This window comes from Cyprinodon variegatus, unplaced genomic scaffold (genome assembly GCF_000732505.1).
Source record: "Cyprinodon variegatus isolate N-32 unplaced genomic scaffold, C_variegatus-1.0 Scaffold100, whole genome shotgun sequence".
NCBI classification, from domain to species: domain Eukaryota; kingdom Metazoa; phylum Chordata; class Actinopteri; order Cyprinodontiformes; family Cyprinodontidae; genus Cyprinodon; species Cyprinodon variegatus.
The window spans coordinates 299,312-327,107 of record NW_015150553.1 but is presented as its reverse complement, the minus strand read 5'-3'; the positions used below and the strand labels follow the sequence as shown (position 1 = coordinate 327,107).

General features: G+C 36.5%; 1 protein-coding gene across 1 annotated transcript in view; it reads right to left on the bottom strand.

Moving 5' to 3' along the window:
* LOC107084435 (netrin receptor UNC5C-like) overlaps positions 1 to 27,796 on the bottom strand; it is a 233,701-nt gene that overhangs the window by 70,627 nt on the left and 135,278 nt on the right. Inside the window, exon 3 of the mRNA XM_015374274.1 lies at positions 20,473 to 20,576. Within this exon, the coding sequence (XP_015229760.1) occupies positions 20,473 to 20,576 (104 nt within the window). The remainder of the gene's footprint in view (positions 1 to 20,472; positions 20,577 to 27,796) is intronic.

Sequence of the window (27,796 nt, the reverse complement as noted above, 5' to 3'; positions counted from 1 at the left end):
TTTATTATTTTGTCATTATCCTTGTCTGGATTTTGGTCAAGATGACAATGTCTTTTTCCCCACAAACAATTTTGCTAACAGTAAGGTTTAGGGTTAGGGTTAGGTATGCACTGGTAATGTTTAGCTTTAGGGGTGTAGAGGTCCAAAATTGTGTTGGAATACAGGTTAGTGCCAGAGCTCTATGTAAAGATATGTAATTTTATAAAAATGGAAGCTTGTACAAAGGATGAATAAAAGGTTAAGGTAAGTTGTAACAGGTGAAGGCAAGATTACAAAAACACGCTGATTGGGTATTGTCTGGCATCCTTTGACTTTAGGGTTAGTTAAAAGGTCATGGTAAGGTGATTTAAGCCTCAGTCTAATGTAATGTGTTGTTGTTAAAAATTAAAGCCTGCTATTGGCCACTGCCTGGGACTGTAGGTGCCCTGTCACCTTAGGGTTAGCTATAAGATGCAGGGTAAGCTGATGATAAATTATGTAGGAGGCATATGGCTTAAGTGTCCTATGACAGGTTAGTTTGCTAAAATGTCATGGTAAGGTGATCTATGCCTAAAGACCAGAGCACACTGAATCCGATTTTGGATCCGATTTGACAGAAAATCATGCTGGATGAGGTTTTGATGTTTAGTGCTCATTGAAGGTCAATGGGGATGATTACATCCGGCAACACAATTTTACAGAAGGGTGCATGCGTAGCTCCGACTAAGATAGACCCCAGGTCTATTTAAGTCGGACGACGCAGCAATTCAGTGGTGATGTCATGGGTCTGACAGGAAGAGACATGCAGTTACAAAGTAAAACACATCCACTTTGGGAGAAAATACAAAATAAAATCTGTTAATCACACAAGAAAAGTCAGCTTCAGAGTCGCACATTGCGAACAAAGTAAGTGGGACAGACTTGTGCAAGAAACAATGAATGAAACATTAAAAAAGAATACTATACCCATGAAAGGAATTCAGGAGGACAGAAAATGGATAAACTAGTTATCCTCTTTGAGCCTTGTAAAAACAACAAGGGACGAAAACCGCAGTTACCAACTACCTTAAAAAAAGAAAAAAAAAAAGAATGAACACTTATATAGTAAAATACTGATCCTCTTTGAGCGTCACCAAAAAACAGAATAACGAGGGTTAGACAGAGCGGGTAAGCTTGGTGTATCTCTCTCACATCTATGAAAAAAAGAATGAAAAAAGGTGACAAACTTCAGAGTTCATGCACTGAGAATCACCACTCTGTTCCTCAGTCAGCGTATAAGCCACCACATTATTGCTGTGTATTTCTTTTCTTTAGACATAGATCTCATTATATTTTTAATATAGGCATATAAGCATTCTCTATCTGTTCTGGTTTGAGATGCTGCACAGACTTATTAGGTGGGCCTTTTCTTTATAGAATGTGCCAGTGTTTTTTTTTTTTTTATATATATAACTTAATAATCTATCCAAGGCAAATATGGGAAATTGTTTCAGTTTTTGTGGCACTGAGGCAGAAGTGAAAAAAAATCTGTGCAGATCTGCTCACCCTGCCAAGTCGGAGCCTCTATATGCACTCAGTGTGACATGGAAAAGAAACTGGATCAGAGATTAGAAAGTTGTATGCAACCGGTTTAATAAGGCTGTTGTTGACAAGAAGAATAAAGGACCTTTAGCCACTACCTGGGATTGAACTTCTGAGTTCAAGAGGGTGTCCCCATCTCACTGAGCTAACTGGGCAATGGTAATGTGAGTTGAGGCATGCAAAGTGTGCCTGGTTATTCATCCAAAGATGGAAAAGAAATGGAAAAGAAGGGAGGAGAGAAAGGGGAGTTTAGGAGCATGTGTTATCAGGCTCCTATGTTGAAGTGGTGGGTATAGGTGGATCCCTGAGGGTCCCTGTTTTTATATCTGTCGCTATATCTTCCTGTGTGTGGCGCATTTCCCTGCTGAGACTTGCCCTTTCCTTATTTGAGGTGTGAATATGTGGTCTCTGTGATTTGTTTACATGTCGTGGGTGTAAGTAGACCCACAGAAGTATGATGTGGTTCATATATGTTGCTTGCCCATTCGTTATAGTTTGGTGGATTGGTAAATGGCTGTTATTCCTAGCAAGTAAAATGGCAAAGGAGCTAGCTGGCATTCATCTGGGGGGAAGTTGAAGAAGGTGTGGGCAATATATTGAATATACTCGTATCCCCATGCACAATAGTTACACTGACTCTATTGAAACCATCGTGTACATATTTGCCTGACGACATTAGGCCATCTGCATCCCTTCACTAAGAGTTTTTTTTCCCCACACGTTTTGAATACATCATAAACCCCTCCACCAAAATTTATTTTCTTTCTGTGCAGCATGCATGCACACTACAGCAACTGGCAAACGAAATATGGTAAAAGCAGCTTACATATGTCCAAACTTAGTAAACAAACACTTGTTGTTAATCAGTGTTCACAAGTAAGTATGATGAATAATCAAAACCCTAACAGCTAGCTCCTGAAAAACTGTACAAATGGTAACCAATCAAATCTAACCATTGCTGCTAGGTCACTACAAAGATCAACAAATATGAATAGATCCACACACAGAGATCACTGGACAGCTACCCATTGAGGATGACAACAATGTGCTGTTCTTAGTTTCTATTACCATGAAAGCTACTGCTGTTGGATAACATGCTACCCCTGGCTATTTACAGTCTACACAAAAAATATGTTCTCTATCATAAAGCACTAAAATCACACAGAAGCTAGGGGACCTAATTACCAGGACACTCCCTTTGCAGAAAAAAAAAGCATCCAGGGCCTTAAGGTGCTGCTGTAGATCAATGCGCTTCTCATTCATGTCCACATAAATTGATGTATGTACAATACATTTGGCTTATTTAATTTTTTTATAAATGGATCATATTTTAAGGGCGGCGGTGTTGGTATGTGTAAACATGAAAATTCAACCACTAATACCAGCCTCTTCTAATCTTTCCGACTCATATCTCCATGAAGAGAAATCAGGCATTACATAAAGGGACTACCACTATGGAAGATTGATTGATGGTTTGTCCTTTGGAGACATGGTGCAGGTGGTTGGCGAGTTAATGGGAAAATGATGTCCAGGAAACACACACAAAAAAAAGCTGTTTCTCAGCTGTTTCTCATTCTCACCTGATTACTCTCACCTGCGCACTCTCTCTCTCTCTCTCTTTCTCTCTTCCGGTGAGTGTGAGTGCAGGTGGTGGACGTGAGAGTGGTGCGGAGATTTGAATGGTGTTTTTTCTTTTTTCCCATGGTCTGATTTTGGTTTCCCTTGCTTCTCTGACTGCTCTAACATGCACCAAACCAGGTAAGGTTATTATATTTTATTTTTATCATTGAGGTTTAGCCAGGTGAACGGTAGGTGCGTTCGTTAGTTGTTTCCAGGAGGCATGGCGTCCTCCGCGACGCCTCCTCTGTCTATCAGGCAGGGAGTGCGAATAGTCCCGCCGGATGGCTCTGTAACTGTGGAGGAGGTGTTGTTGGCTGTTGGTGAACAGGTAGGACACGACAAACTCTCTCACGCTTCACGAATTAACAAAGCAGTGGTGTTGTTTTTGACAGATGAGCCGACTGTCCATCAGGTGATTGAGGTCGGGGTGGTTGTCAGGGATTTATTCCTGCAGGTCTCCCCGCTGTCAGTGCCATCCACACGGATCACCGTATCCGGTGTTCCGCCGTTTATACCAAACAACCTGTTGGAGAATGAGCTCTGTAGGTTTGGCAAACTAGGAAGTACCTTTAGAACAATTAGTTTGGGGTGCAAGGACCCCAAACTGAAACATGTCCAATCTCTGAGGCGGCAGGTGTTTATGTTCCTGGAATCACCCACACAGACCCTGGAGGTGTCATTCAGAGTAAAACATGGAGATGGTTTTTACATGGCGTACGCCAGCTCGGGACACATGAAATGTTTTGAGTGTGGAGATGTTGGACACAAAAGATCTGGGTGTCCACATAAACAACAGGAAGGAGATCACTCAGCGGATACAACTGGTGGCTTTGCTGCCGGGTCTTCGGGGAGCGCGGTGTCGGTCGCCGCGGGCCCTGTGTTCGTCGGCGCTGCCTCTCCGGGCGCGGCGCCCGCTTCTGGCAGGGCTGCGCCATAGAGAGCGTTCTGACCAGCTGTCTCACTGTATGGTGTGGAGGCTGCAGCGCTGCAGATTGGAAGAAGCTGAGAAGAGTAGTGAGAACAGCAGAGAAGATCATCGGGGTTCCTCTTCCCTCGATAAAAAAACGTTTCATCCCAGGACTGTGTGTCCCGAGCCCGTAACATTATCAATGGCCCCTCACAACCCCACCATGGATTGTGCCCTGTGGGAAGAGGCTCAGAAGCATCTGATACAGGTCAAGCAGATTCCAAAACAGCTTCTTCCCCGCTGCTATCAGAAAATGGAATGTTGTAAAAACTCTAAATTATGTCAAAGACTCTGCATTAAACTGACCATATCAATGTCAATGCACATTGTTTTTTTTTTCTCCCTCCCAGATTGTTTACATATGATCACTACTGCACTTTAAGAAATAGAGATGTCAGGAGAGCTGTTCCAAACGAAATTTCAACAATAAATGTCTAAATCTAAGAGTATTTGGGGACAGACCCTTAGCTTAAAGAGGCAAGTAGAAATAAAACATCAAAATCCACTCAACGCCCCAGATATGTCAAGGGAACATTTCCCAAAGCAGATGTTGACGTAACAGCTGGAATACGAATCAACACCCCAACGTTGGGGGAATGTGACACAGGGATTAAATGATAGGAAATTAAAAAGGCTAATCTTACTTGTATTGTAGCTCTGTTGTAATACACACCTACTTCCTTATAAAAAGGAGAAACATGTTTAACGAATTAAGGAAAGCTTTTTAACAACTTTAGATTTGGACAGATCCCCCCAAAAACAATAAAAAATAACTTATTGGTGACACCCTCTGTTTTGTTGAATATATAATTCAAATTAACCTGTTTCAAGTGATTGTAAGGTGGTGTTGATTCACAAAAAATGGCTTTGAAGATGAAAAACAGACTTTACCAGTTTGGTGATTGAGGTTCGGCTGACTGAGAGCTGAGAAGCAGAATTAAAGGACCATCAAAAGCCAGGCAGGAGGCAACAATTGTAGCCAATTGTTGAAAAACTAGATTTTGATAACAGCTGGCTCTTTACGCAAGACTCTAATGTCAAGTCCGGAGCTCGTAAAATCTGTGTGTGCCTGAGAAAACATTAGAAATAGGAGAAAAAAATGTGAATGCAACATTTCTCCAAAACCACTTGTACAAACGATTTAATAACCAATTTGTTTACATGAACACTTCTTGCATGAGACCCATTGTTCTTACAGCATCACTATAGTAAAGAACCTCTAAAATGTTTTGGGACATTTGTTAGGTTTGTTAGGGATCATGTTACCAATAACCCTTTCATGCAGCAGTGAGCCAGTGTGAAAGTGATTGACAATTTGTTAATTTATAGAACGGCCTTGTTTAGGCTTATGGGTAAGGCTGTAAAATATTTTATGTCTCCTGTTTCTGTATTTATGGCTGTACTGATTTGTGCCTTTGGATGTGATGGATTTTTGCTTCACTACAGAGTCCTCCTTGTCACTAAGAAATAAAAACAAGAATGTCCACAAAGACAGTTTCAGTATTTCATTAAACACTTTTCATAATTCAAAGCTTAGGAGGCTTGTTAGGGCTATAATTTCTCCCCAGTTAAACTTTTGACTGAGTTGTGGGTAGGCCATATTACATCATTTTGCCATGTGTTTGGTGACTGATACTCTCTCTATTTGATCTGAAATCTTAGTAGGTTCATATTTCTGAGTGATGATAACACCTATGTACTTTCATTACACCTAATACTTGGGAGCCTTTACATACAACATTTTTTTTTGTCAGCTACAAAGGGGCCAATAGCTTATCTTTAACTTCAGTACTTTTATGATTAACTGTTCTGTCTCTCTTGTTGCTTCTATATCTCTGTGTTTTCTATTCTCTCACTCTGTGGGTTATATTATCTGTTAATCCTCTGCCTCCTTTAGGGATAATGGTACACAGAATAAACATTGTGTTTTGCAAGTCCGTAGGGATAGAAATCCTAATTGGAGACCCTGGATCATTTTCCCAAAGCCTAGCCTAGCCCCCTGGTAATTTCAAGTACCGTAGGACCTTGAGAGTAGCTGTGACCACTTTAAACCTTAAGCTAGCTGAGTAATGATGTGAAGGAAGCATAGTGTACTCCAATATTCAAACAAACTTCTTTATTTGTGCATCCTCTGCTTCATCACAAATTAAAGCTGTTATAGTAAATGTGATCATTCTCACTGGCTCTGTGGTTCTGTGACATGAAGGACACGCCATCTCCATTAAATAAAAAAAAATTATTGAGTCTATTTCTGACTGATAATGAACCAAAATGAGTTATTTTCTAAAAACATATGAATCAGATGGGTTTTAAGACACAGGAAGAGTAAAGTAGATCCAGTAAATTCCAAAAATATAGGTGTTACATCAACGGATCCTATTGCCACAAGTGTCGTGATGGACGACAAAGCGGAAATGGAATGTGGTCAATGTGAATCCTGGCCCAAGTGTCACCACCAGTCTTTCCAGTTTCTAACAAGTTTTCTCTGCCCAGTAGCAGAAACACTGAGAAGAAGAGTCCAGTGATCCATAGTAAGAAATCAGGCATTAGAGACAATGGAGATCAAAGTAAAATGCTTGCCAGGGGCCTGAAAGCATGTCATCAAATCCAAGACAATGATGGCATAGGATTGATATATTTGCTCCAATAATTACACTTTGTTTATGCCAACTGAAATCAGTAATATGAGTGCTGCGTCACTTGGTTAGTTTGCCAAAACAACATTGGATTCCATAGTTATCTTCTGTTCCCCTTTCTAATGTGATCAGTTATGACATGTTTAGTTTTGAAGTTTATCGTCATTATAGAGGTAGAGATTTTAATATTGATGTTAAAAAATCAGAAAGTAATTTCTTACAGCTTTTAAAGCTGTCTTATACTCAATTGGTCTGTCTCACCAATCACCCCATTATAAGCACATGTAGTATCTAAGCATAACAATTTTGCTCCTTCCATCTTCCATTTTGGAAAAGTATTTTTGTACTTTTGAATTTGGGGTTAGATTTTCACAAGAACACTTCCATTTTATGTATGATGGAATAACATTAACTTTAATGTCTAAAACCCTTTTTTTTTATTCTATTCAAATGATCTTTCACTCAATTTGGAACAGCTTAGTGATATAAACCACAATAATGGAAGACCCTGAGCAAACCCCAGCAGCTCTGGGTGACCAAACGCTGTTAGGTAATATTTTTTGAGTCATTTATAGAGCAACATTTCCCTGTTTAATAATAAAATTGGCACTATATATGGCCTTTTGTACTTAAAAATATGGGTATGTAGCAACATAAACTGCAAATAAACAGACTGCAAAAAGTGTGAAATAACCAGGATGGAAAGAAACATATCTTGCATGCTCGCCACAAAATTCAGGCCTTTTACTAAGATATACAAAAGGCAAATTCATTGCAGAGGACATTTCTTAAGACCATATTTTTACATTAAGCCAAAGTTATCTTTAGATAAAAAGAAATGTAAAACAACTGAGGGAAACTACACAATTTACTTCCTAAAAATAGTATAAACCGATAGGAACTAATTGGAACTGTGATGTAGTCAAGATCACATGTAATGATCTGGAAGACTAGCAAAATATATTGAATAGAAAGGAAGTTGAGTGAGAAATGGGGCATCTGGAAACAGATTTAAAAATGTAATCAAGAGAAACAATACTGTACTTCTCCTAATACTTGGTTAGATATCAATACCTAATATTGACATCTAACCAACTCAAGCTGTGAACTGAATTAAAAATAGCAATGTCATAAGATACACCAAAAATATTAGATAGCGAGTAAAAATAGCAAACTAGAATTCAAGACTTGCTTGCCATGGTGTCATAGCACTAAGCAATGTCCTTTATGAAATTCTGCAGCCAGTGAGTCTTTCAAAGCTTTGTGTCTTCTTTGTCAAAAATTCATTAAGAAAACAAATATGATGTTCAGGTTTTGAAATAGAGGAAAAGGTGAATCTAAACAATGATCTTTCCCACAATAAGTATTTGCACGTCTGCTGTGGATAGTGCATTCTCCTATGCCATTATCTGTATCAGGGTAGTAGCTTCAGAGTGGCTTCATATTAAAGAAGCTAAAAAAAGCTCTGTCACAGGAACTCCTCATGAACCTCTGGACATGGTTTAAAAAAATACTTTTTTTTATAAAATGAATAATATTATGGACAACTGCAAGCATCCTCTTCAGAAGACTTTTGAACAAGAGAGTAACTTCAGCTCAAGACTTGCTGCAGCTTTTAGAGGCTTCCCTGCTTTAGCACAGCTGGTTATGATGATTGCAGTTCAACAAAAGCCTGTTAATCAGCTTTCAATTAAAATCAGCTGTACTGGTGCAAGGAAGCCTCTAAAACCTGCAGGACAGCGGCCCTGAGGCCTGATCTACAGCAACTCATTGAAAAAACAAAAAACTCTTGAGATTCACAACAACATTTTTTGTCCCTTTGGGATAACAAAAAATATTTTTAATTTAATTGAACCAACTTGTTCATACAAAGTTCTTTGAAGAAGTAAATAAAAATCACAGACAATGCCATTTGACCGGTCCATGTTCTGGGAACATCACCATTATCTTTGCAGGCCTAAAGCAGCAATAGAAAACAATCCATGCTTACACCAAACACTGAATTTGTGTATGTCAATGATGATTCACTGTAAAGTGTAGGAGTCGTGATGACACTCCATAATCATTAAAGCATGAAGAGGCTCTGAGCTGCTTGGGGGCATGCTAATCCTTTTTAATTGACTCTCAAACTCTCCAGTGTTATTAAAACCAGCAAATAGCAAAATCAGCTTCGCTTTATTAGCCTGGTCAGATGAATTATTAGAAACCACCCAGTTCATTTGTGTTGCACCCTTTCATTCATGGTTTGTGAATATATGACAACCAACCTTAAGAAAAATACCTAAACATTTTGCAGGATAGTTTTTTAAGAGTAATGACTTCACCAGAATTCGCTATGGTACTTATTGAGTGTCAAAGTATTCTAACCTATTCAACCCCCCCCCCCCAAGTAATGTGATGACTATTTTAAAACAATCTAATCACAGCACCCCATAATAGGCATGCAAAGTACTATCTTCTTAGAAATATCTGTAATCTTATCATTGTTAAAAGCTGGTAAAACCGTAGTATGTAGATCTTCCAATGCATTTTCTTCTAAGACAAATGACCAGAATCCCAGTCTTCTTATCTGCAGACAAAGTTTTCAAACCAGTTTAAACCAGTTATCTCATTTATCAAGCTTTTGTAATCAAAAAACAGGGCCTTGAACTCATGGCCTGAAACTTGTGGAAATTTGTAATGAAACATATGGTTGAATAAGCAAATGCTTACCTAATGCGTACATATATAAGTAGAGAGGAAAACGGCAACACAGAGAGTGAGGTGAAGAACTAAGCTCCGATTTATTTCTCTCGAATGTACAATATCACTTGATATAAATTATTAATCATAGATCAAAGTTATCATGAGTATCTAATATTGCAGTGTAATTTTGTGCTTGCAGTGGTGAACCATGACAGAGCATCCATGGGCATCTGAGCAGAACCTTGCTACACCCATGTTTCATATGCTGGCAAAGCAATGGAATCCATTACACACAACACAGATTCTATTCAAAAGCAAGCAAGAAAGACATAAAAATGTATTGCACTGATGATGACCTCATTTCATAACTCAATTTAGATGACTTTACTGAAAAGCGATGTGAGTGAAAAGCAATTAATTGGCAGCAATTAATCAAAGCTGGGCTTATTAAAACCTTTTTAGTCTCGGTTGCAAATGAGGAATTTACTGTCCCAAGTGATCAAATAGTTAAATATATAAAATTATCTCTCAACTTCTTCCAGAAGCCAGATTTAGAGCCAATTCTAAATACTGACTTACCTTACAAATTACTGCTGTATGTTATTTTAATTTCTCTAATATTAATCAATTCCACTGGTACCTCCTTTGGTTATCCATTGAGAGTTCCAAGTTCTAAGTACTTTAGAAACTCACAAGAACAGAAGAAGAGAAAAGTTTTATAATTTGACAATTGGTAGCATTAATATGGTGTGTTCATCATCTGTGAACACACTGTTGATAATGCCAAGGGCAGTAAAGATAACTGTAGTTCACTTAACACAGTCATGTCACCTTTGGGCCTCTGATTTTTCTTAAACAATTTTAAGACAGACAAAAAGTAATGGAAAGACTCAGGTTTGTGATAATAAAACAAAGACAGTAATAAAAAAATTAAATTAGGGCAATTAAACACAAGGTAAGAAAGACAAAAACATTTACGGAGAGAATATATCTGTAGGATGTAGAAATCCTTTTTGCTGTGATGTTAGAAAGAAAGGCGAGCAATGGCCCACAATAGCAAACATCCCCAAAGAAGCTTTTGAGCAGGTAATGAGAGGGAACAAATTGGGTCCTTCTAATTTGGGAGTGTACTGGGAGGGGGGGTTGAAGTGATGAGGGGGATTCACACAAATGCCTTCATTATACCTTGCTGACATACTTCTGAGTGAAGCACCCACTCAACACTCAACCCTCAGTCAGCACACGTATAAGCAAAAACATCCTTCTTTAAAAAAGACTCAAGCCTCAGACCATTAGAACTGAAAGAGTGTGTGATCACTGGCCTGTTTAGTTCTTCCACTCCAAAACGTAAGGATAAATATGTTAAGTTTTAGGTTAAGTAACCAAACACAGATAAACTGTATAACTTGAACTATACATCTTTTTGTTCCAATAGATAAGCTAAAACAGCATTTTTGTTTATTCTAAATACAATTCTATATTTTTGTATTGTTTTATAAAGTAAAAAGGAAAATTTAGAAATCATTTCTTTGTAGCAATTCAATTTAACAAGTCCAATTTAAGAACAAAAAAATACTAAAACCTTTTTCAAGATAATAAATGATACTTATTGAGCCAGAGGCAGATATAGGAGGATAGTTATATTATGGCAATGAAGGGGCTAAACAAATCCTAATATAAACTAAATGATTATTCTAAAATTATGTAATTCAATGCTTCCCTTATTTCAGATAATTGCATACTATTCATTTGTCATGGTTTGTATGTGCTCTTCTGTTTCTTGATGGACAGGTATTGTGGTCAACCAACAGTCCTTGTTCATTTAAAGTGTAAAGAAAAAGACTCAAACTGAAATACGGAAAAACAAAAACTTAAAATGATCATCAGATCAAGTAGAAAGCAGTTTGTACAATTTGTCTTTTTAAAACTGCAGTTATAATTTATGCAACAAACTACAGCACTCATGAAAATAATGTTGCTCTTCTTAGCCTTAATCAGTGCTAAAACATGTTCATCATTAATTAAATAGCTTTTCTCTCTATGTTGGTTTTTGTTCAAACCGTTGTCTTCTTGTTATTCAAGTTGTGCATTAGTATGTCTTCTACTTTATCATTATGCAGCTGTTGAGATGTTTTTTTCACCTTTGTTGCAAATACTGTATTATCATCTTTAATAAAAGAAAAGAAAGATAATTCATATCATAGAAAAAATATTTTATACATCTGGGTTTTCTAAAAAGACAAGCGACAAAAAACTTTCAGAAATTAAACTGATTTTAATGTGTTGCAACAGCTGGAATTATCCAGATGCCAGAGGCTAGTTTATCGTGTTTTTCCTCTGATACATCTTTTTCATTTAATGCCAATAAACAAGGTCACTTCTCTTCCTCTCTGTCTGCATCTTGTTTACACAGCAGTCATACCTGGTATCTGTATGAAGTGCTGTTGCAAAGGCTGCCCTTCTGACGCTAAAAATAAATCCACATTGCTCTGCCAAAATCAGCATGGTCATATCGAGAGACAAACGCAACAGCCAAACATCAAAATAAAACCAGCCTTTTAGTGTGTCTCATTTGGGATTGTAATCAATCGGGCCCTTAGTGAAGGTAAATACAAGATAAATCATGCTTTATTTGCAGCTGCGTTTTACTTGCTTGGGATTTTATGGGCAGAAGTATGTAACACATTAGGTGATCTTTATATAGTAAACATAATCTATCTAAATGCTGCCAACACCCCGTCTTGCCACAGAGAACTAAAACCATGCAAAAGCCGCTCCATTTCATCTTTCTCATTTGTAAATTGTTTTCTAGACAGGTGCAATGGCATTTTCATAACAACAGTTAAATAATTTACCCAGGTAAAGGCTTGAAATAAAAAAGAGATTGTTGACTAATCTGTGGATTATGGTGGTGATTTCTGACAGAGGTTGGGGATCAAGGTGAAAATGTGATGAGAGATGAGCTGTGGAGATTTCTATGGGAGTTCAAAAAGGATTAAGGTACAGTACCTATTGGGCAAGTAGCATTACATAAAGTGTTTTTGGTGTTATTTTCTGTGAACAAAAGCATCCATCAGATCACAAATGTAAATAGGCTCAAGCAAACCAAACAATTGTGAATATTTTTGGGAGGGATAAGTTAAAACATCAAAATTTATTTAGAAACTGTTAACTATGTACAAGGAGGAAGAGCGAGTTTCATCTTAAACCAGAAAGAGCTACAATCTGCAGACAGAATACAGTCATATTTCTTGCAAAACTTTTCAATAAACATCTGAAAAAAAAAAATTTTCCCTCTGTTTTGCTTATGTGTTTAATTTTTCTTCAGATTCTCTTTGTGTTAGTCAAAATACACACAGCTGTGGGAGCAGTGATTTATTCCCAGTGCATTGTGTGAATTGTGAAGGTAAGATGCAATCAAAAATCACTCAAAAGGCTTAAAAAAATCTGGAGAAGGGATAATGCTGATGGAACTTTGTCCTGTTCCAAGTCACCAACTGACAATCTTTCACAACCTAATTTTACAGGAACAAAAATAACCTAATAATAATTATATATATATATATATATATACATACATACACATGTATGTAGTATATTTATGATTTAAATATAATATGGCATAACACATTGAATAAATGGTCATGAACCATTATCGCAGTACATCGGTGTAGAGAGTATAGTCAGTGGTATGACAGGAACCTGAATAGGCTCCAGAAACATATCAGGTTACTATCTGAATGTTGTGCATGCATTGATGTGTGTGTGTGTGTGTGTGTGTGTGTGTGTGTGTGAAGGGGGTGCGGTTGTCTTTTAGCCACACGTGGAGTGCCTGTCACCACACATTGATATGTTTATTTCACTGCAGCTGGGGTAATCACTCAAAAACAGAGACAGACGCAGACAGGCACCCTCAACCCCCCGAAACACAAATCCATAACTCCACCTGTCGTGTGGAGTCCACTGACTTTGCCTGCCCTCTGGGGTCACACAGACTCTTTTAAGTTATAAGATATATGTATTACCGCTGTCAGCCTGCTGCCTCCAAGTTCTAATGGTCCTCAGAACATTTGTGCAGTATGTATGCACTTGAACCGCATGTGTCTAAGTTCCACATCTTGGACAGCTGCTTACTTATACCACTGACTTTTCAGTCTTTCCCAATAAGTTTTTCTTTTTCTATGATGGAAAAAAACAACAGAAATAGTATTCAGCAGTGTCTGTTGCAAGTGCTTTGAATTTACAGACCACACTTGAAATCCTGAATCTTTTCTGCTGAATCTAATAGTAAATGTATCAATATCTATATTATTTAATTTAATAGCCAAACTATCTTTCGCAGTACTGTTAAAAAAAGTCAGAAAAAAAAGTGATGGCAACCCTATGGCAAGCTGTTTTGATATGTATTACTTTTGCTGAATACGTATTCCTGATATCTGAAAAAACTTTTTTTCTTTGTCTAAAAGACCATTTCAAACAAAATGATATTCTCTACATCTAGACATTCTGGATATATATATATATTAATTTCAGGTCTCCACATTCCTAATATAACTGGTCATCAATAAAAACAGTTTTTTCAGATATCTTAGTCAAGCTGATAAATATATGAACGGACAATTAAAATGTGTAAACACTTATAGATATATATACAAATTAATTCTTACTGATATAATTTTTTTTCTTTTGTATTTTGTAAAATGTAATTTATAAAATATATTATTCAGTCTAGGAATGTGATTTTGATCAGAAAGAATCTTATTTTAGTGATCGACAAATGGAACAACAGAGAGGACTGTGCATAAACTTATGCATTAACCCGAGGAACAATCTTCTGATTGGCCAACTTCCCCTCCTTTGTAACTGTAGTGCTGTTTCTCTGTCTTTTAAACACATTCTCCTTTTTTATTATTATTATTTTTTTGCATTTCTGCATTAAAATCTCTAGCTCCAGTCAGGTGAAATAGGCGCTTACTGTTGCCCGTTGTAATTGTGACTCGTCGAATTGGTGCTCCACTGATAATGGCTTTTCATACTTGTTGTGCACGCACTTGACTCTGAGTGGACCTAGTTAAAATTGATTGAAATAATTGATAGCAGCAATGGTGAAACCGAAAACTCAGAGTTCCCGACATTTGGCTAGATCAATTTAGAGTTGCGGATTTGAATCTAAATTTGTTAAACCTGCTTCATGAAATGGACCCCAGATATCGCTCTAGGACCTTCATGAAATGGGATGTAAGGGCAACAGTTACACGCACTTATTCAGAAAAGAACTAACTTTTAAGAAACTGGTACAATACAGTTTGTCCAAGTGGCGTTGCTATTTGATGACGTCATAAGAAAGGGCAGGGCCCCGAGCAGATCTGATCCCTCGAGAGGTTCTGGTACCTACTATGTGATATGACACTTCCCCTTTCCCCATTCGTTATAAAGATGAAAGTCAATGTGACTACGTTTCCTTAAGACAGTGGTTCCCAACGTGTGGGGCGCGCCCCCTAGGGGGGGCGCAATGCCATTGCAGGGGGGGCGCGGGAAGCGGTATGGATGAATGAAGAAAAAAAAAAAAAAAGAAAAAAAAGGGGCTTGCTTTGACTGAGCATAATGGACAGTTGTGACACTGCAACCCAGATTTGAGAAGATGTACAGCAACAAGCAGGCTCACTACAGCCACTGAAAAGATGGGAGGATTAAAGTACAAAGAAAAAACTCTCAGGGAGCTGTTCAATGTTTTCACTCCATTTTGCACAGAGGCTTTTTTAATGTATAGATTATAGCAAAGAAATATGTTTAAAATAACACAGACAACAAAGAATCCTCTTCTAATCTACAGTATAGAACTATGAAAAAAATACAGTTACACAAAAGTGTTCCACTGTAAAGATGGTGTATAGTTTGTTTTGTTGCAACCTGAAGTGTGAAATAAACTTCAGTGGAGTTTGAAAACAAAATATGTGTATAGGTTTATTATATCTGGTTGAACGATGTGTGTGCCCAGTTGATTTTTTATTTTGGGGGGCGTGGAAATTTTATTGTAATCCAAAGGGGGGCCCAGAAGAAAATCTTTGGGAACCACTGCCTTAAGAGACTGTACAACGGGTAAAATAAGTATTGAACAAGCCACCATTTTCTTCAGTTAATATATTTCTAGAGGTGCCATTGACATGACCTTTTCACCACATGTCAGTAACAATTCATGAAATTCAAAAATACAAGGAAACAAACCATAGATGTCCAGAAATTAAGTTATGTGTAATAATGTGGAATGGCACAGGGAAAAAGTATTGAACACGTGATGAAAGGGAGGTGCAATAAAGGCAAGGAAAATTAAGGAGTCTCCTTCATCATACATATTTTAATTTGGAGGAGAAAAGCAGGGACAAAGATGTTGTAGAAAAGGACGCCACGGTAGCAAAGGCTTTGTTTGGTGTAGAAGGCTTACAGCCGTACATGTTTGAGCCCTTGCCTCGCAATGCTGCCAGTTGTGTTAACTCTACACCCTCTACCAAGATGATAAAGATGAAACATGGGTGGACATTTCACCAAGACAATGACCCAAAACATACAGCCAAAGAAACTTTCAATTAGAGAGATAATAAAGCTCATAGACTGGCCCAGCAATGTTCCAACCGTTGCATTTCCGAATTCTCCCGAGGGGTGCCAGACTTTACACAAGTGAACAAGTTTGGTTGTGGCCGGTTTGTAGGTAGCATCTTGCTAACCAGTTTGGTGCTAGTAGGTTCCCAATGGGAAATTACATTGGGACCAAGTAGCACTTAGAAACGACACTGTCAAGGAACACTATGGACAGCGGAAATATGCAAGAGGAGTACAGTTTTGTGTCAGAGGTTGTGGATGAGTCTCCTCCGTCATAGTTTTTTATTTAGAGGAGGAAAGCGGGGATGAAGATGTTGTGGAAGAGGACACCAGGACGGCAGAAGCCTAGTTTGGTGTAGAAGGCTTATAGACATACATGTTTGAGCCCTTTCCTCGCAACACTGCCAGTTCCGTTAGCTCTACGCCTGCCGAAGACACAGACGTCCATTCCTGTGAAAACTGGGACGTAACTCAATGGTAAAGTTTAACAACGAAGGAAAATTATTTCTTATTTCAGCCATTGCGTATATTAGCTGCAACATATGAATCAAGATGCTATGAACGAAAACATTGATTGACAGATGTTCTTTGATATATGATTGGCTGAATTTAGGTGTACAAGCTAACTAACTGGCTTTCATAAAATAACAAAAACAAAAACCCCACAGATTTTAGGACAGTGTTTATAAATGTTCCCTATGACTTTAATTTCTGGACATCTATGGCTTGATTTCTTTTTATGTTTGGATTGCATGGATTGTGTGAAAATCATGTCAGTAGCACCTCTAGAAATATATTAACTGAGGATCTATATGAATGCCTTCTATGCAAATATCAGACATAAAATTATATTTATCTGTTTCAAGCCTCAAAACTCGCCAGCAGCACATCAGTTGCTATGAGTTTTTACTTATCATCAACTTCAATCTTTAAGTAACTGGGAAAATTATAACATATTTAGTCTGAACTGGTTATGGATTCATTTTTCTTATCACCTTGCAATAAGAAATATATTTAGATTAAAAAATGAAGGCCCTATTGTCTATTCCTATCGTAAATTCAGTATTGTTTTCTCAGAAATGGGAAAAAGAAAATAATATTGATTTAAAGAAAAATATTGAGCAATTTAGCCAGGGGAGGAGAGAATAAAATAAAAAAAATAGAGCTGATGGCTAAGAGAATAGATGCGATAAGAACAGAGAAAGAAAGAATATCAAAAAAAAAAGTCAGGGTTTCAAACACAGGTCTTTAGCTTGTTTTAAACACTCTTAAGAGCTTCAACAGACAGACTGATCTATCTCCCTGACATCCTATTATGACAGGAGTAAGACAATTAGAAAATGTGGTTAATTGAACACGACGGAAAATAACAATTTCCTTCATGTTTATGTGTTGTCATTGTTGCAGAGGCCCAGCTCCAAAAAAGCTGGGCATTAGTTAAGAGGATGTAGGTAGATGTAAGCCACAAAAATATTCAAAAACTGACTGATAGGGTATTTATTTGTTAATTTTTATTAATTCAAAATCATGAATTGTTGTTAAATTCCAATAACTTCCTTTAGTTTTTTAAGAAAGATCGGATATGGCCATTGCAAAAGAAATAAACCTTCCTTTTTACCATTTCTTTGCCCCACCACTCTAAGCATTTCTTGTACATGCTTTCTCAATTTGTATGCTGATATGCCTTCTCTCTTCTCTCTCAGGGGAGCTGTGTACTTAAGTGCAACAGCAAACGACTATCAAACACAGAGGAAGAAAAACTGATTCAGAAACTCCCCATCCAGCAGAGAAGCCTTCTCAAAGTGCACACTTCTAAAAGTGCAGCCCTAGGTCACTGCTTTTTCCCCAGTGATCAGCTGCATATATGAAATGACTTTTCATACATTCAGGTAAAAAAAAACAGCTGAAAAGTGATGAAATAAAGAACACTGTCACTAGCGAATAGCTTTGGTTTAGCAGTAGCGCTCGGGGAGGAAAAGTGACCTAGGTGGCTCAAAAATAAATGCCTACTACTGGGCCAACTTGATAAGTTAATGAAATGTCAATCTGACAATGTGCTTGAGGAATATATTATGCTATGCAGTGGTTCTCATTGTGATTGTGTAAGTAAAATAAAATAGTTACTCTGTAAGTTCAAGTAAGTTTTTACAATTTTTAGATCATACAAGTGAGCAAATATAATGTATTTTATTCAATTAATCAATTCAATTAAAGTTCATAATTTTTTTATAAATCTAATATTTAAAACTATGGACCTAAATATGCTTCTGCAAATTTGCATTATCTGATGAGAAAAACATTCATTTACTCATAAAGATGTGAGGTAAAAACAAAATTTGAAAAGTTAAATAGATTTTTTTTATCTTACTATTTTAAAAGAAAGACAAAACACAGTATTGCTAGAGCACTGCTTTAAGGTGTTACAGTATGTTCTTGGAATTTAGAAAATGCTAAGGAGAGCTTACACATTTCTCCTTTAAAAACCAAAGTGCTTACTTCCAATTTCGTTGTGAGCATTTAAAGTTTCTAAGAAAACTTTTTGCAAATTTTAATGTTTTATTTGATCCTTTTAAAGCATACAGTAGGTTTATAAAAAGCCTTACTTAGTGAAGGACTGGCATTAAAATAGAAATATCACGCTCTCAAGGCCTTCCTCATCATAGTTAATCATTTAGTAGAATTGCAATGGTTTGGCCCTTCTATTTTACCCTTGTCTGAGGTTCATATGAGTTTTAGTGTGGTCTCATTGAATGCAAATGAGGCACTTTACATCCTGCCCCCCTCCAGGTCACAGAAGTGTTCCACTCCATTGTACCTGTATGGATCGGTCTCAGATTCCACAAGTGTGGATTATTTTGTGCTTGTATGAATCGGTCTGTGCATGTGTGGATCTTGTCCTGTAGATGTATGAATCACATACTGTATGTGTATTTGTGAAAATTGAGACCATTTTAGCTCCATATGCTTGGCCCTAATTGTAGTTTAATGGCAGTGGTACGATTGTCTAGTGTCACAAAAATTGGAAGTCAGTGTAAAACCTTAAATTTCTACACCCAATAACCAAACATTTTGAATTATCTACTTGTAGCTTCAGCATCCTTGGGCTTGGATTAAAAAAACAATAAAGAAATGGCAGATTTGCAAATTTGATGAGCAGGAAGTCCATGACCTTCATTAGCAGTTCAACAGCAAACACTGATGTTTACTGAACAGATTTGAAAATATGACTGAAACAGAATATAAAGATATCTAACAGTGTCTGGGGGACTAAATCAAACATTAACGCTACCGGGTAAACAACAAAACATATCTAAAGGCTATCAAGCACATTATCATTTTCCTGACTGATAATGTGCTTGAATAGCTAATTCAACACCATCGCCTGGTACAAGGTTAGCTACCTGGTGTTTCCTGACAGGCATTTTGCATGAGGCACATATTTAAATTGATCTTTTATTAATGTATTGACATTTAATTAAAACTTATGCCAAGATTAGACACAGGTAGACATAACTGAATAAATTTTAAAACCTATGATTATATACAGTAGTGCCATACCAAGATTATGGACGCTACAGCAAAAGTCCTGAAAATTGTTATCAATTTAATTTTGTTTCTTTCTTGGCTATTTTATTTTTTATTTTTTTGTCTGTGTAGTTATATGACAAATATATAGCATAAAAATGTAGTGTGCCATCTGGTTGGTCCTTTGAAACATTGCACTGGTTATTCTGGGTACAGCAGAAGAGTTAGCTAAAGAAGTTTAAAAAAAGGTTGAAGACTAAATCGCTGCAGTAACTAGCATTTTTTATGCATGCTGTTCTCAAATTAGATCTCAGGGGACGTAAATGTCTCATTTTAAACTTCTGTTCTCTGGATCAGTGTTGTAGAACTTTTATGCTCCCGTTAGTTGAAACAGAATAAGGCTGTTTCCTCCTGTGGTATTTTAGCACATATATTATAGTGTAATGTATGACAATGTATTGTATTTCCTAAAAATGTCTCAAGGAAATCTACCTAAAGATGAAAAATAATAGATCATCTACAGCAAAATTTACTGTTTGATTCTACTAAATGCTGTAATGACTTTACATAATAGGTGTTTAGCTTTAATTGACGGTAAAATAACAGTATTTCAGAAAATGTTAAAAGGGAAATGAAAAATCTGCTGTGATAAAGTGATTAAACCCAGAAAGTTTACCAAAAAAAAAGGCTGCATTTGAAACAACTGATACTTCTGTGGCCCTTCCAGGCACTTCCTATATAATAACTTTAAGCTTTATATATCATCTCCTGTTCTTCCTTTTTTCATTCTGTCATACCTCCCAACAAATTACTTCTTTTCATAAATTTTGTGCTTCATTTCCATTCATCTGCAGTGGAGGTTAAGGATAACATTTCACATACCTCAGCAGCTGGTATGCCCTCCGGAGGACGACACTGTAGCAGCACTTCCTGCTCCAGTGACACTTCTTTTCCAAGGGGTTCTTGTTCGAATGACTTCTTCAAGTCTAAGGAGAGAAGCATTCCTTTTTATAATCACAACCAAGGAACAGTAGCCTGAAAAGTACTTTGATGTTGAAAATGTTTAAAACTTTTTGTGCTCCAAAATCTGACATATACTTAGATTTTAACATTTCCTTACAAAGTAGAAAGTATTTTTCTTAGCCTTTGAAATTCAGCAATTTAAACATTTATGAAAAAAAAAATTAATGTACTACTTCATTTGTAAAGATCACATGAATTGAAAAAAGAAAATACTATTAATTAAAATTAATGAAGACTACACACTTGCAAAGAACAACTAAGAGGTTGTGCCATGTCAGTATAAACCTTAATTTCTAAGTCAACAGTTACAGACTAATTATAGTCGTGCTTTAAGTCAGTCATCCATCCAGTGGCTTCTCACACTCCCCAGTTCACAAGAAGCAAAAATACTTAGCTACATTACGTTGATTCTAAAAGATATCTGGATTTAGGAATTCACATATACCCACAAATACTTTGCCATTAGATTGCTTTGCTCCATGGCCTTCTTTCTATCAGTATATAAGCTTCTTCTGTGTGTTTGAATTCCATCAGACTTTAGGGATTTCAAGTAACTCAAAGACAATGAATGATTCACATTAATGGTTGGCATGCTGTGATAAATAGCAACTATAATTGCTGAGTGCTCAGAGACTTTTGTTATTTTCTTTGATACAAAATAAGGGTCAGAATGTGATGGGCACATTAAAACCCCCAAAACACAAAGCAAAGCAAAAAAAAAGAGGTTTCAATTACATACATATACACACACACACACATATATATATATATATATATATATATATATATATATATATATATATATATATATGCACACTTCAATTTTTTGTAGAAAAAGCATTCATAACTCAATTCAAATTAGCTTGAAATACTAAATCCTACAGTAGTATCCGTCTCAGCCTCTTTTCTTAGAAACCTGAATTTACTGCATGTAAAAATAAATAGCATGTCACAGAACAAGTAAATAAAGCATACTGTAACTTGAGGCTTAACAACTAGCTGTATTTATGAGTCTGGACTGATGATATGATGGATATCTAAAGGAAAAGAGGAGACTGAAATAGGGATTGCTGAAAGCTCTCATAGATTCTACTGAAATTATAAGGGCTTCATGAGGTCATTCATCCTAACTCAGGAACTGACTTATCCACCAACTTTTCAAATAAATAAATAATCTGGCATATGTTTTAGCCTGATCTAAATTGCTACTTTTATGTTGAGTTTCCTCTTGTTTATGTGCAAGAATGCAAGTTTGAAGGAATAGACTGTAACTTATTGAAAGGACGGCCACTTAAATCTATTAAATAATAAACCCACACGTTTTATTTATACAACATAATAGAAGTTTATCATTAAACAAACTACAATTTAAAAAATACTTTCATATAAAACGGGTGTGTTGTTTTGTACAGATGACTAATGGATTTTTAAGAGATTCAGAAAAATATTACAATAAACCCCTAAAATGTTTCTTTGTGTGGTACTGTTGGAAAGTGTAAAATTTAACCATTGATTAGAGACATTATTGGGTTCAAGAACGATTTAAGTTTATAAAAGCAAAATTCTTAAAATAAGCAACAGTTTTTTGTGAAAGAAATAAAACTGTTTTCACAGAATACTTAATTAACGCAGCTAACTATATACCTATACATTTCACTGACTAAATGGTTTTCCTTTTCTGGATCCTTGACTTTATCTTAAAATTAGGAAAAAACTTTTCAACATAAAGTAGGAGAACCATTGCTCTACAATAAACTAAAACCAAACAGAGGTATAACTGGCTATGCATATATTTGAGAAATATTTGTATGTGTTCATAAAGCTGAGCAAAAACTTCTCTCTTAAATATTAACAATCTTCAGAAAGCTTTGAGAACTTGGTGCATGTTGCATGTCTCACTTTGTGCCCTTTTACTCTACAGGCTCTAAAGTGTACTTTTATCACCTTAAGTGTCAGCCTTAGTTCACCTTATCCAGGCACACAAAGACTGGACAGGGGATTTTTTTGTAGAATATTGAACTAGACGACACTGAGTTTCTCTAAGGGAATTTTACTGGGACGGTCACTGTACAGTGGATAACAGCTGTAGAGACTTCTAGAAGAAGGGGAAGGAGAAAATTGCAAGCTAAAAATCAGAAATCGAGAGCATGCTTAAAATAAAACCTTTTTCTAGTTACTCACCAACTTTTTTTTTCATCAGGTATAGTTAAAAACTTATATCAAGCTGTTTTTGTCTTTTAATAATTAATTTAATCTTCAGATACTGCCATAAGAATGGCAAACATATATATTTTTAGATGTATTAAGTCTAGGGGCTGGACAGTAAAACAGTAAACAGCAGTAAGAAGGTTCCATGTGCATGTGTGGGTTCTCTCCAGGTACTCCTGCTTCCTCCCACATTCCAAAAACCTAACTGTTAGGTTAATTTTCTCCTCTAAATTCTCCTTAAGCCGGGCTTACATTGTATGATTTTTTTTGGCCGTTTTTGGCCGACTTTCCAGTCGTGCGAGAACTGTTCGATTGGGCTGACTTCAGCTTGATTGTGCGTCGTGTGTCCTGTAGTGTACACGGAGTAATGAGGCGCAATCATCCTCTCACGACCACCATCGATCAGGAATCGTGAGGTTAGGAGAAAATCAAACATGTTTGAAATACAGTCAACCGTTGTGGGCAATTCTCTCAGTGGGAATGCGCAAACAAGGGTTCTTCTTCTTGTTCTTCCTCTCAGATCAAAAAGCAGAAGCATAGGAGAGGTGCAAGTGAAAAGGAGTTCTTTCTGTAAAATTGACAGACCGCAGTAGCCACATTTGCTCAGCCATGTCTTTGTTGAAATACGTCATCGGCTTTTCTTTTTAGGGCATTCGGCACACAAAATTGCACAAATTGCCAAGGCAGCGCGTTTTATATCTAGTGAGCTTCATATTCCTCTTCTACTCCTTTGGCTTCTGGATAGACAAGTCCGAGTAGCTCCATCTCACTGCGGAGCTGAGTCCGACGTTGTTTTTAGACGTATAGTGTGAGCAGGTAAATTGCATCAGAGCATCGGGGTGCACTGCAGTTTCGTCGTACAGTGTGAGCTTTAGCTGCGTGCAGCGATTGAAAAAGTTGTACAGTGTAAGCCGGCTTAAGATGTCTGCGTGGGCCAATGACAAAGGAGCAACAAGTACAGTGTAAATTAAATAGTAAGATCCACAAATATTCACTAACTTCTAAAACAGCTTCTAAAAGTGAACTAAAAGTCTGCCAATGTTGCTGTTTGTTTTGGCGCATTCATGATAGGCCTCGCATGAACAGCACATCAGTTTGTAGCTGGTTATGTACCGGTATATACAGTTATCATGATGTAAGAGCCATAGAGGGCGGCTTCAAACTTATTTATTCTGAGAGCTGGTTTCAAATGTAGTCAGTTTTGCTGCCACCTCACTTTGATAGGACCCCTAACCTACAAAAATACTTGTCATATACAATCAAACCCAGCGCCATCATGATGGGGCCTTAATTATGTTCCTAATTAGAATCTGTGCAAACCAAAGACCAAGTACAATGTGTCTGCTATATAACTGCACAGGTTTGAATTCAGTCCTTATCAAAATAGCACACATCATCAAATTCTAGATTTTAGATAGGAAAAGTGTAGAGTATGAAACCTATGAATATTTAGAATTCAGGTAATTTTATTTTAAGTTAATCAGAGTCAAATCAAGAAAACATTACTTAAGTACTTTTTAAAGAATAGTAGTACATGAAATTACACCCTCTAAACCCATGTAATTGCATTTTTTTTCCCAACACTCAATCATTTCATACCATAGCACAAAAAGTTGTGCCCATGTATCCCACTATATCAAATTAAAGTATTTCTCTTTCTAACCAATGAGTTTGATAAATAGAAATACCATAATTGTTTTTACATTGTTAATAACAATACATCAAACCAATATTGAAGTATATGAGTAAACAAAAAGATTTTGGACAAGGAAATGGAAACACAAACAAAAAAAATGACTGCAAGTTTTGAAGTGGATCATAGGAAATATGCTAATTTGAAGAGGTAGGTTTTTAGGTTTGTGAGGTTAGGTAAAGAGTCAGAGTTCTTGATGTTTTGAGAAAAATAGTTCCAGAAAGGTGGGGCTGTGGCCAAAAAGGCTTGATTCCCCAGTTTATGGTGTTTGGTTCTAATGCTTGTCATGAGGCTAGAGTCAAAAGATCAAAGCTGGTGAATTAATATATGGATTTTTTTCTTTTTTAATATATAATTTGAAACCTGAGAGGTTATGTCTCCTGATTAAGATGAAACTTGTAACTAAAATGATCTCCTGTCTTAAATTTCCACCTCTAGTCAAGCTCACATACTTCCCATAATCAGGACAAAAGTAGTGTTGTAACAAAGACAAAAAGTTATCTGGATTCCACCTGAAAATGCAGGATATAGCATTTCACAGAGTCTAAATTTCAAAGCCCAAAGATGTGATACACCAAGGTGTACACCCAGTGAAATATAGCTAAAAGCCTGGTAGGGCAATGTGATAAGGCAGCTTGTGAGTATAAAACTGTGATGGCAAATAAAACCAAAGCTGTAATCAAGATAAACAAAACTTAATGCAGGGGAAGCATTGTATAGCATGATCAGAAAGAAAAAAAAGCTTCTATGTTTAAAACAATAAAAAATGTATGGAATGGATGTGGAATAGGGAAAAACAAAAGGCCTATATAGGCTATGAGTTACAATGAGTTTCAATTGAATTCCAGAGACATGCTTCTACAGAACATTAAAGACTCCCTAAATGTACCTGTATAACTGCTGAACTAGAAGGCTTGATTTCCTTTTGTGCACTATAAATCTACTCATTACCCATTCTTTGTGTACAGCTGTATTGGTTAAGTGAGTTGTGTGAGGACACAGAGTATGTCTGAGGCTGAATGATAACTTCATAATACGATAAATCCCTCTAGAGGATGACAGACTGAACAGAGCATGGTGGTTCATTATGGGAGTAATCACCAAAAGCTTTGGTCCTAAATCCACCACATGGCTACCCACCAGTACATGTACTAACACTAAAACACAAAGATGGAATGTTAAACACGGCAAGATACTGTGGGAAATTTGCACAGAGGAGATGAAGACAAATAAGCAGGTAAAACAGACACAATGAGACAAGCGTGTTACAAGAAATGAGGAAAAATAATTGTAGACATAAAGAGGAAGAAATGTGGCATATGAATGAGCCACATTTCCACTTTTCCAATGCCAAGCAATTTCATGAAAAATTTCCTGCCGTTAATTAGAATGGGACATTGAGAAATTAAAAGTTGGCTTTGTGTTGATTTCATTAAAGATTGAGAGTGAAATTAAATGAGACTAAAGCAAACTGCATGGGGATGAACAAACACACATTTCTAAGCTTAAATGTTATAGCAGACTAAATCTGCTATTTGATGGAAGACAAGCATTTTTTTCCCTTGTATGTTTGTTTTTTAAGGACAATGAGGTGACACGATTTGAAGTCACAGGGGTACCACAGATTCATGACAGTGGAAGGTGTGTGTTCTCTGGGGAAATATCTGCACAGGGCAGAAGCGACAGATGTGCTCATTCACTGACCCCACTTCACTCCCTAAATAGCACTCTCCAGCTTTAGGAATATCAGCAAAACCAAGACGTATTTTTCTAAATAGCTTTTTATAAATACAACAGTTAGGAACCACGGCCCAGTTAAAGGCTTCTTTTTGCAACTTCTAATTCACTACAAAGCAGTGTCAGCAGAAAGAAAACAGACAAATCGACTTCTCTAACATAAAAGCACCTTCATACTCCCCCCTCCCTCTGTGTCTCTCTCTACCTCCTCCTTTCTCTACATAAAACTTCCATCGCTCAACGAAAACTGTTATTACATTTGTGGTTAGCTTGTTGCCCTGGGCGTCTCAACATAAGCACATTTCAGAGCAATTATCCTCAATGGGTGTCTCTGACATACATGCTGCCCATGCCAAATCATAACGGTTTCCCCACGATGCAGCTGCTCAAGCAATAAAAAGCTAAGTAAGGTTCTTGGGAATGGAAAGTAGAAATAAAATAAGTGCAGACAATATATTCAAACAAATAAAATTATATACAAAGATTTGAAAACAGGAAGTGCAAAAAAAAAATTATTAGTAGTTTAAAATGACAAAAAGGTGCATTGGTTACAGAATCTTTATACTTTGCGAAAGTATTTTCAAACATAATTTGATATCTGTTTGCCTTACTCTTCTCTGTTGTTCTATTTAAAGGGATTATGCATCTTTCTAACAGAATTTTCCAAGTTCTCAGACTGTAAATTTTACTGCATAAACACTAGCCGCATCAGGAGAAGATGAACTTCACTCAGAACATTGAGCAAAGTGTCTTAAAGCATTATGTTATTATATAAAATTGTGCAAAAAAAGTTAAATGAACACAAATGCAAAAGTAGATACCAATGCAATATTTAAATTAACAGAGAGGTTATGGGTAACATACATCCTAATTTGTATTCACATTGCTCATGCAAGAATCAATAAACAATTGGATAACCTACATTTATTGTGGTAACTGGTGGAAACTGTAATTGCTGAAATGTGCTAAATTGGTTTCCTAGCTTTGAACTTGCATATCCAACACATATGCCCCTCTTCAAAGAGATTTTAAATGTACCACATGAGAGACAGACATTTCCCTAAGAAACTGTTATAAAATTACTTTAAAATGCATGATTAAAATCATTTAGTCAAGTTAGGAAATCTAAAAAAATCATACTTCATTGTTGTCACCACAAAAAGAGGAACATCTTTGCCAGGAAATAATAAAAGAAAAAAGATGTGTTTGTGACTCCACTGCCTTAGAGATTCTTGTATTTACAAGTCTCTGGGATGAAAGCCTTGTCAGTCAATTTGATCATTAACTACTTAAATGGCAGTTAAAAATAAAAAATAAAAAAGAGTAATTAAATTGTACATTGTCACAAAGTTCAGCATCACTTCCTATTTACTTTAATAACATTTCAGTTTCAGATAGGGGAAATTAGATAAATGCTGTTTTTTGGCTCTTCATTATTTCCATCCTTTTAATTATTGTCATTGTAATCCCATCTATTTTTTATTTAAAGCTGCAGTCTGTTACATTGAGAAGAGAGCAGACTTCGACTGAAAATTTGAAGAAAAA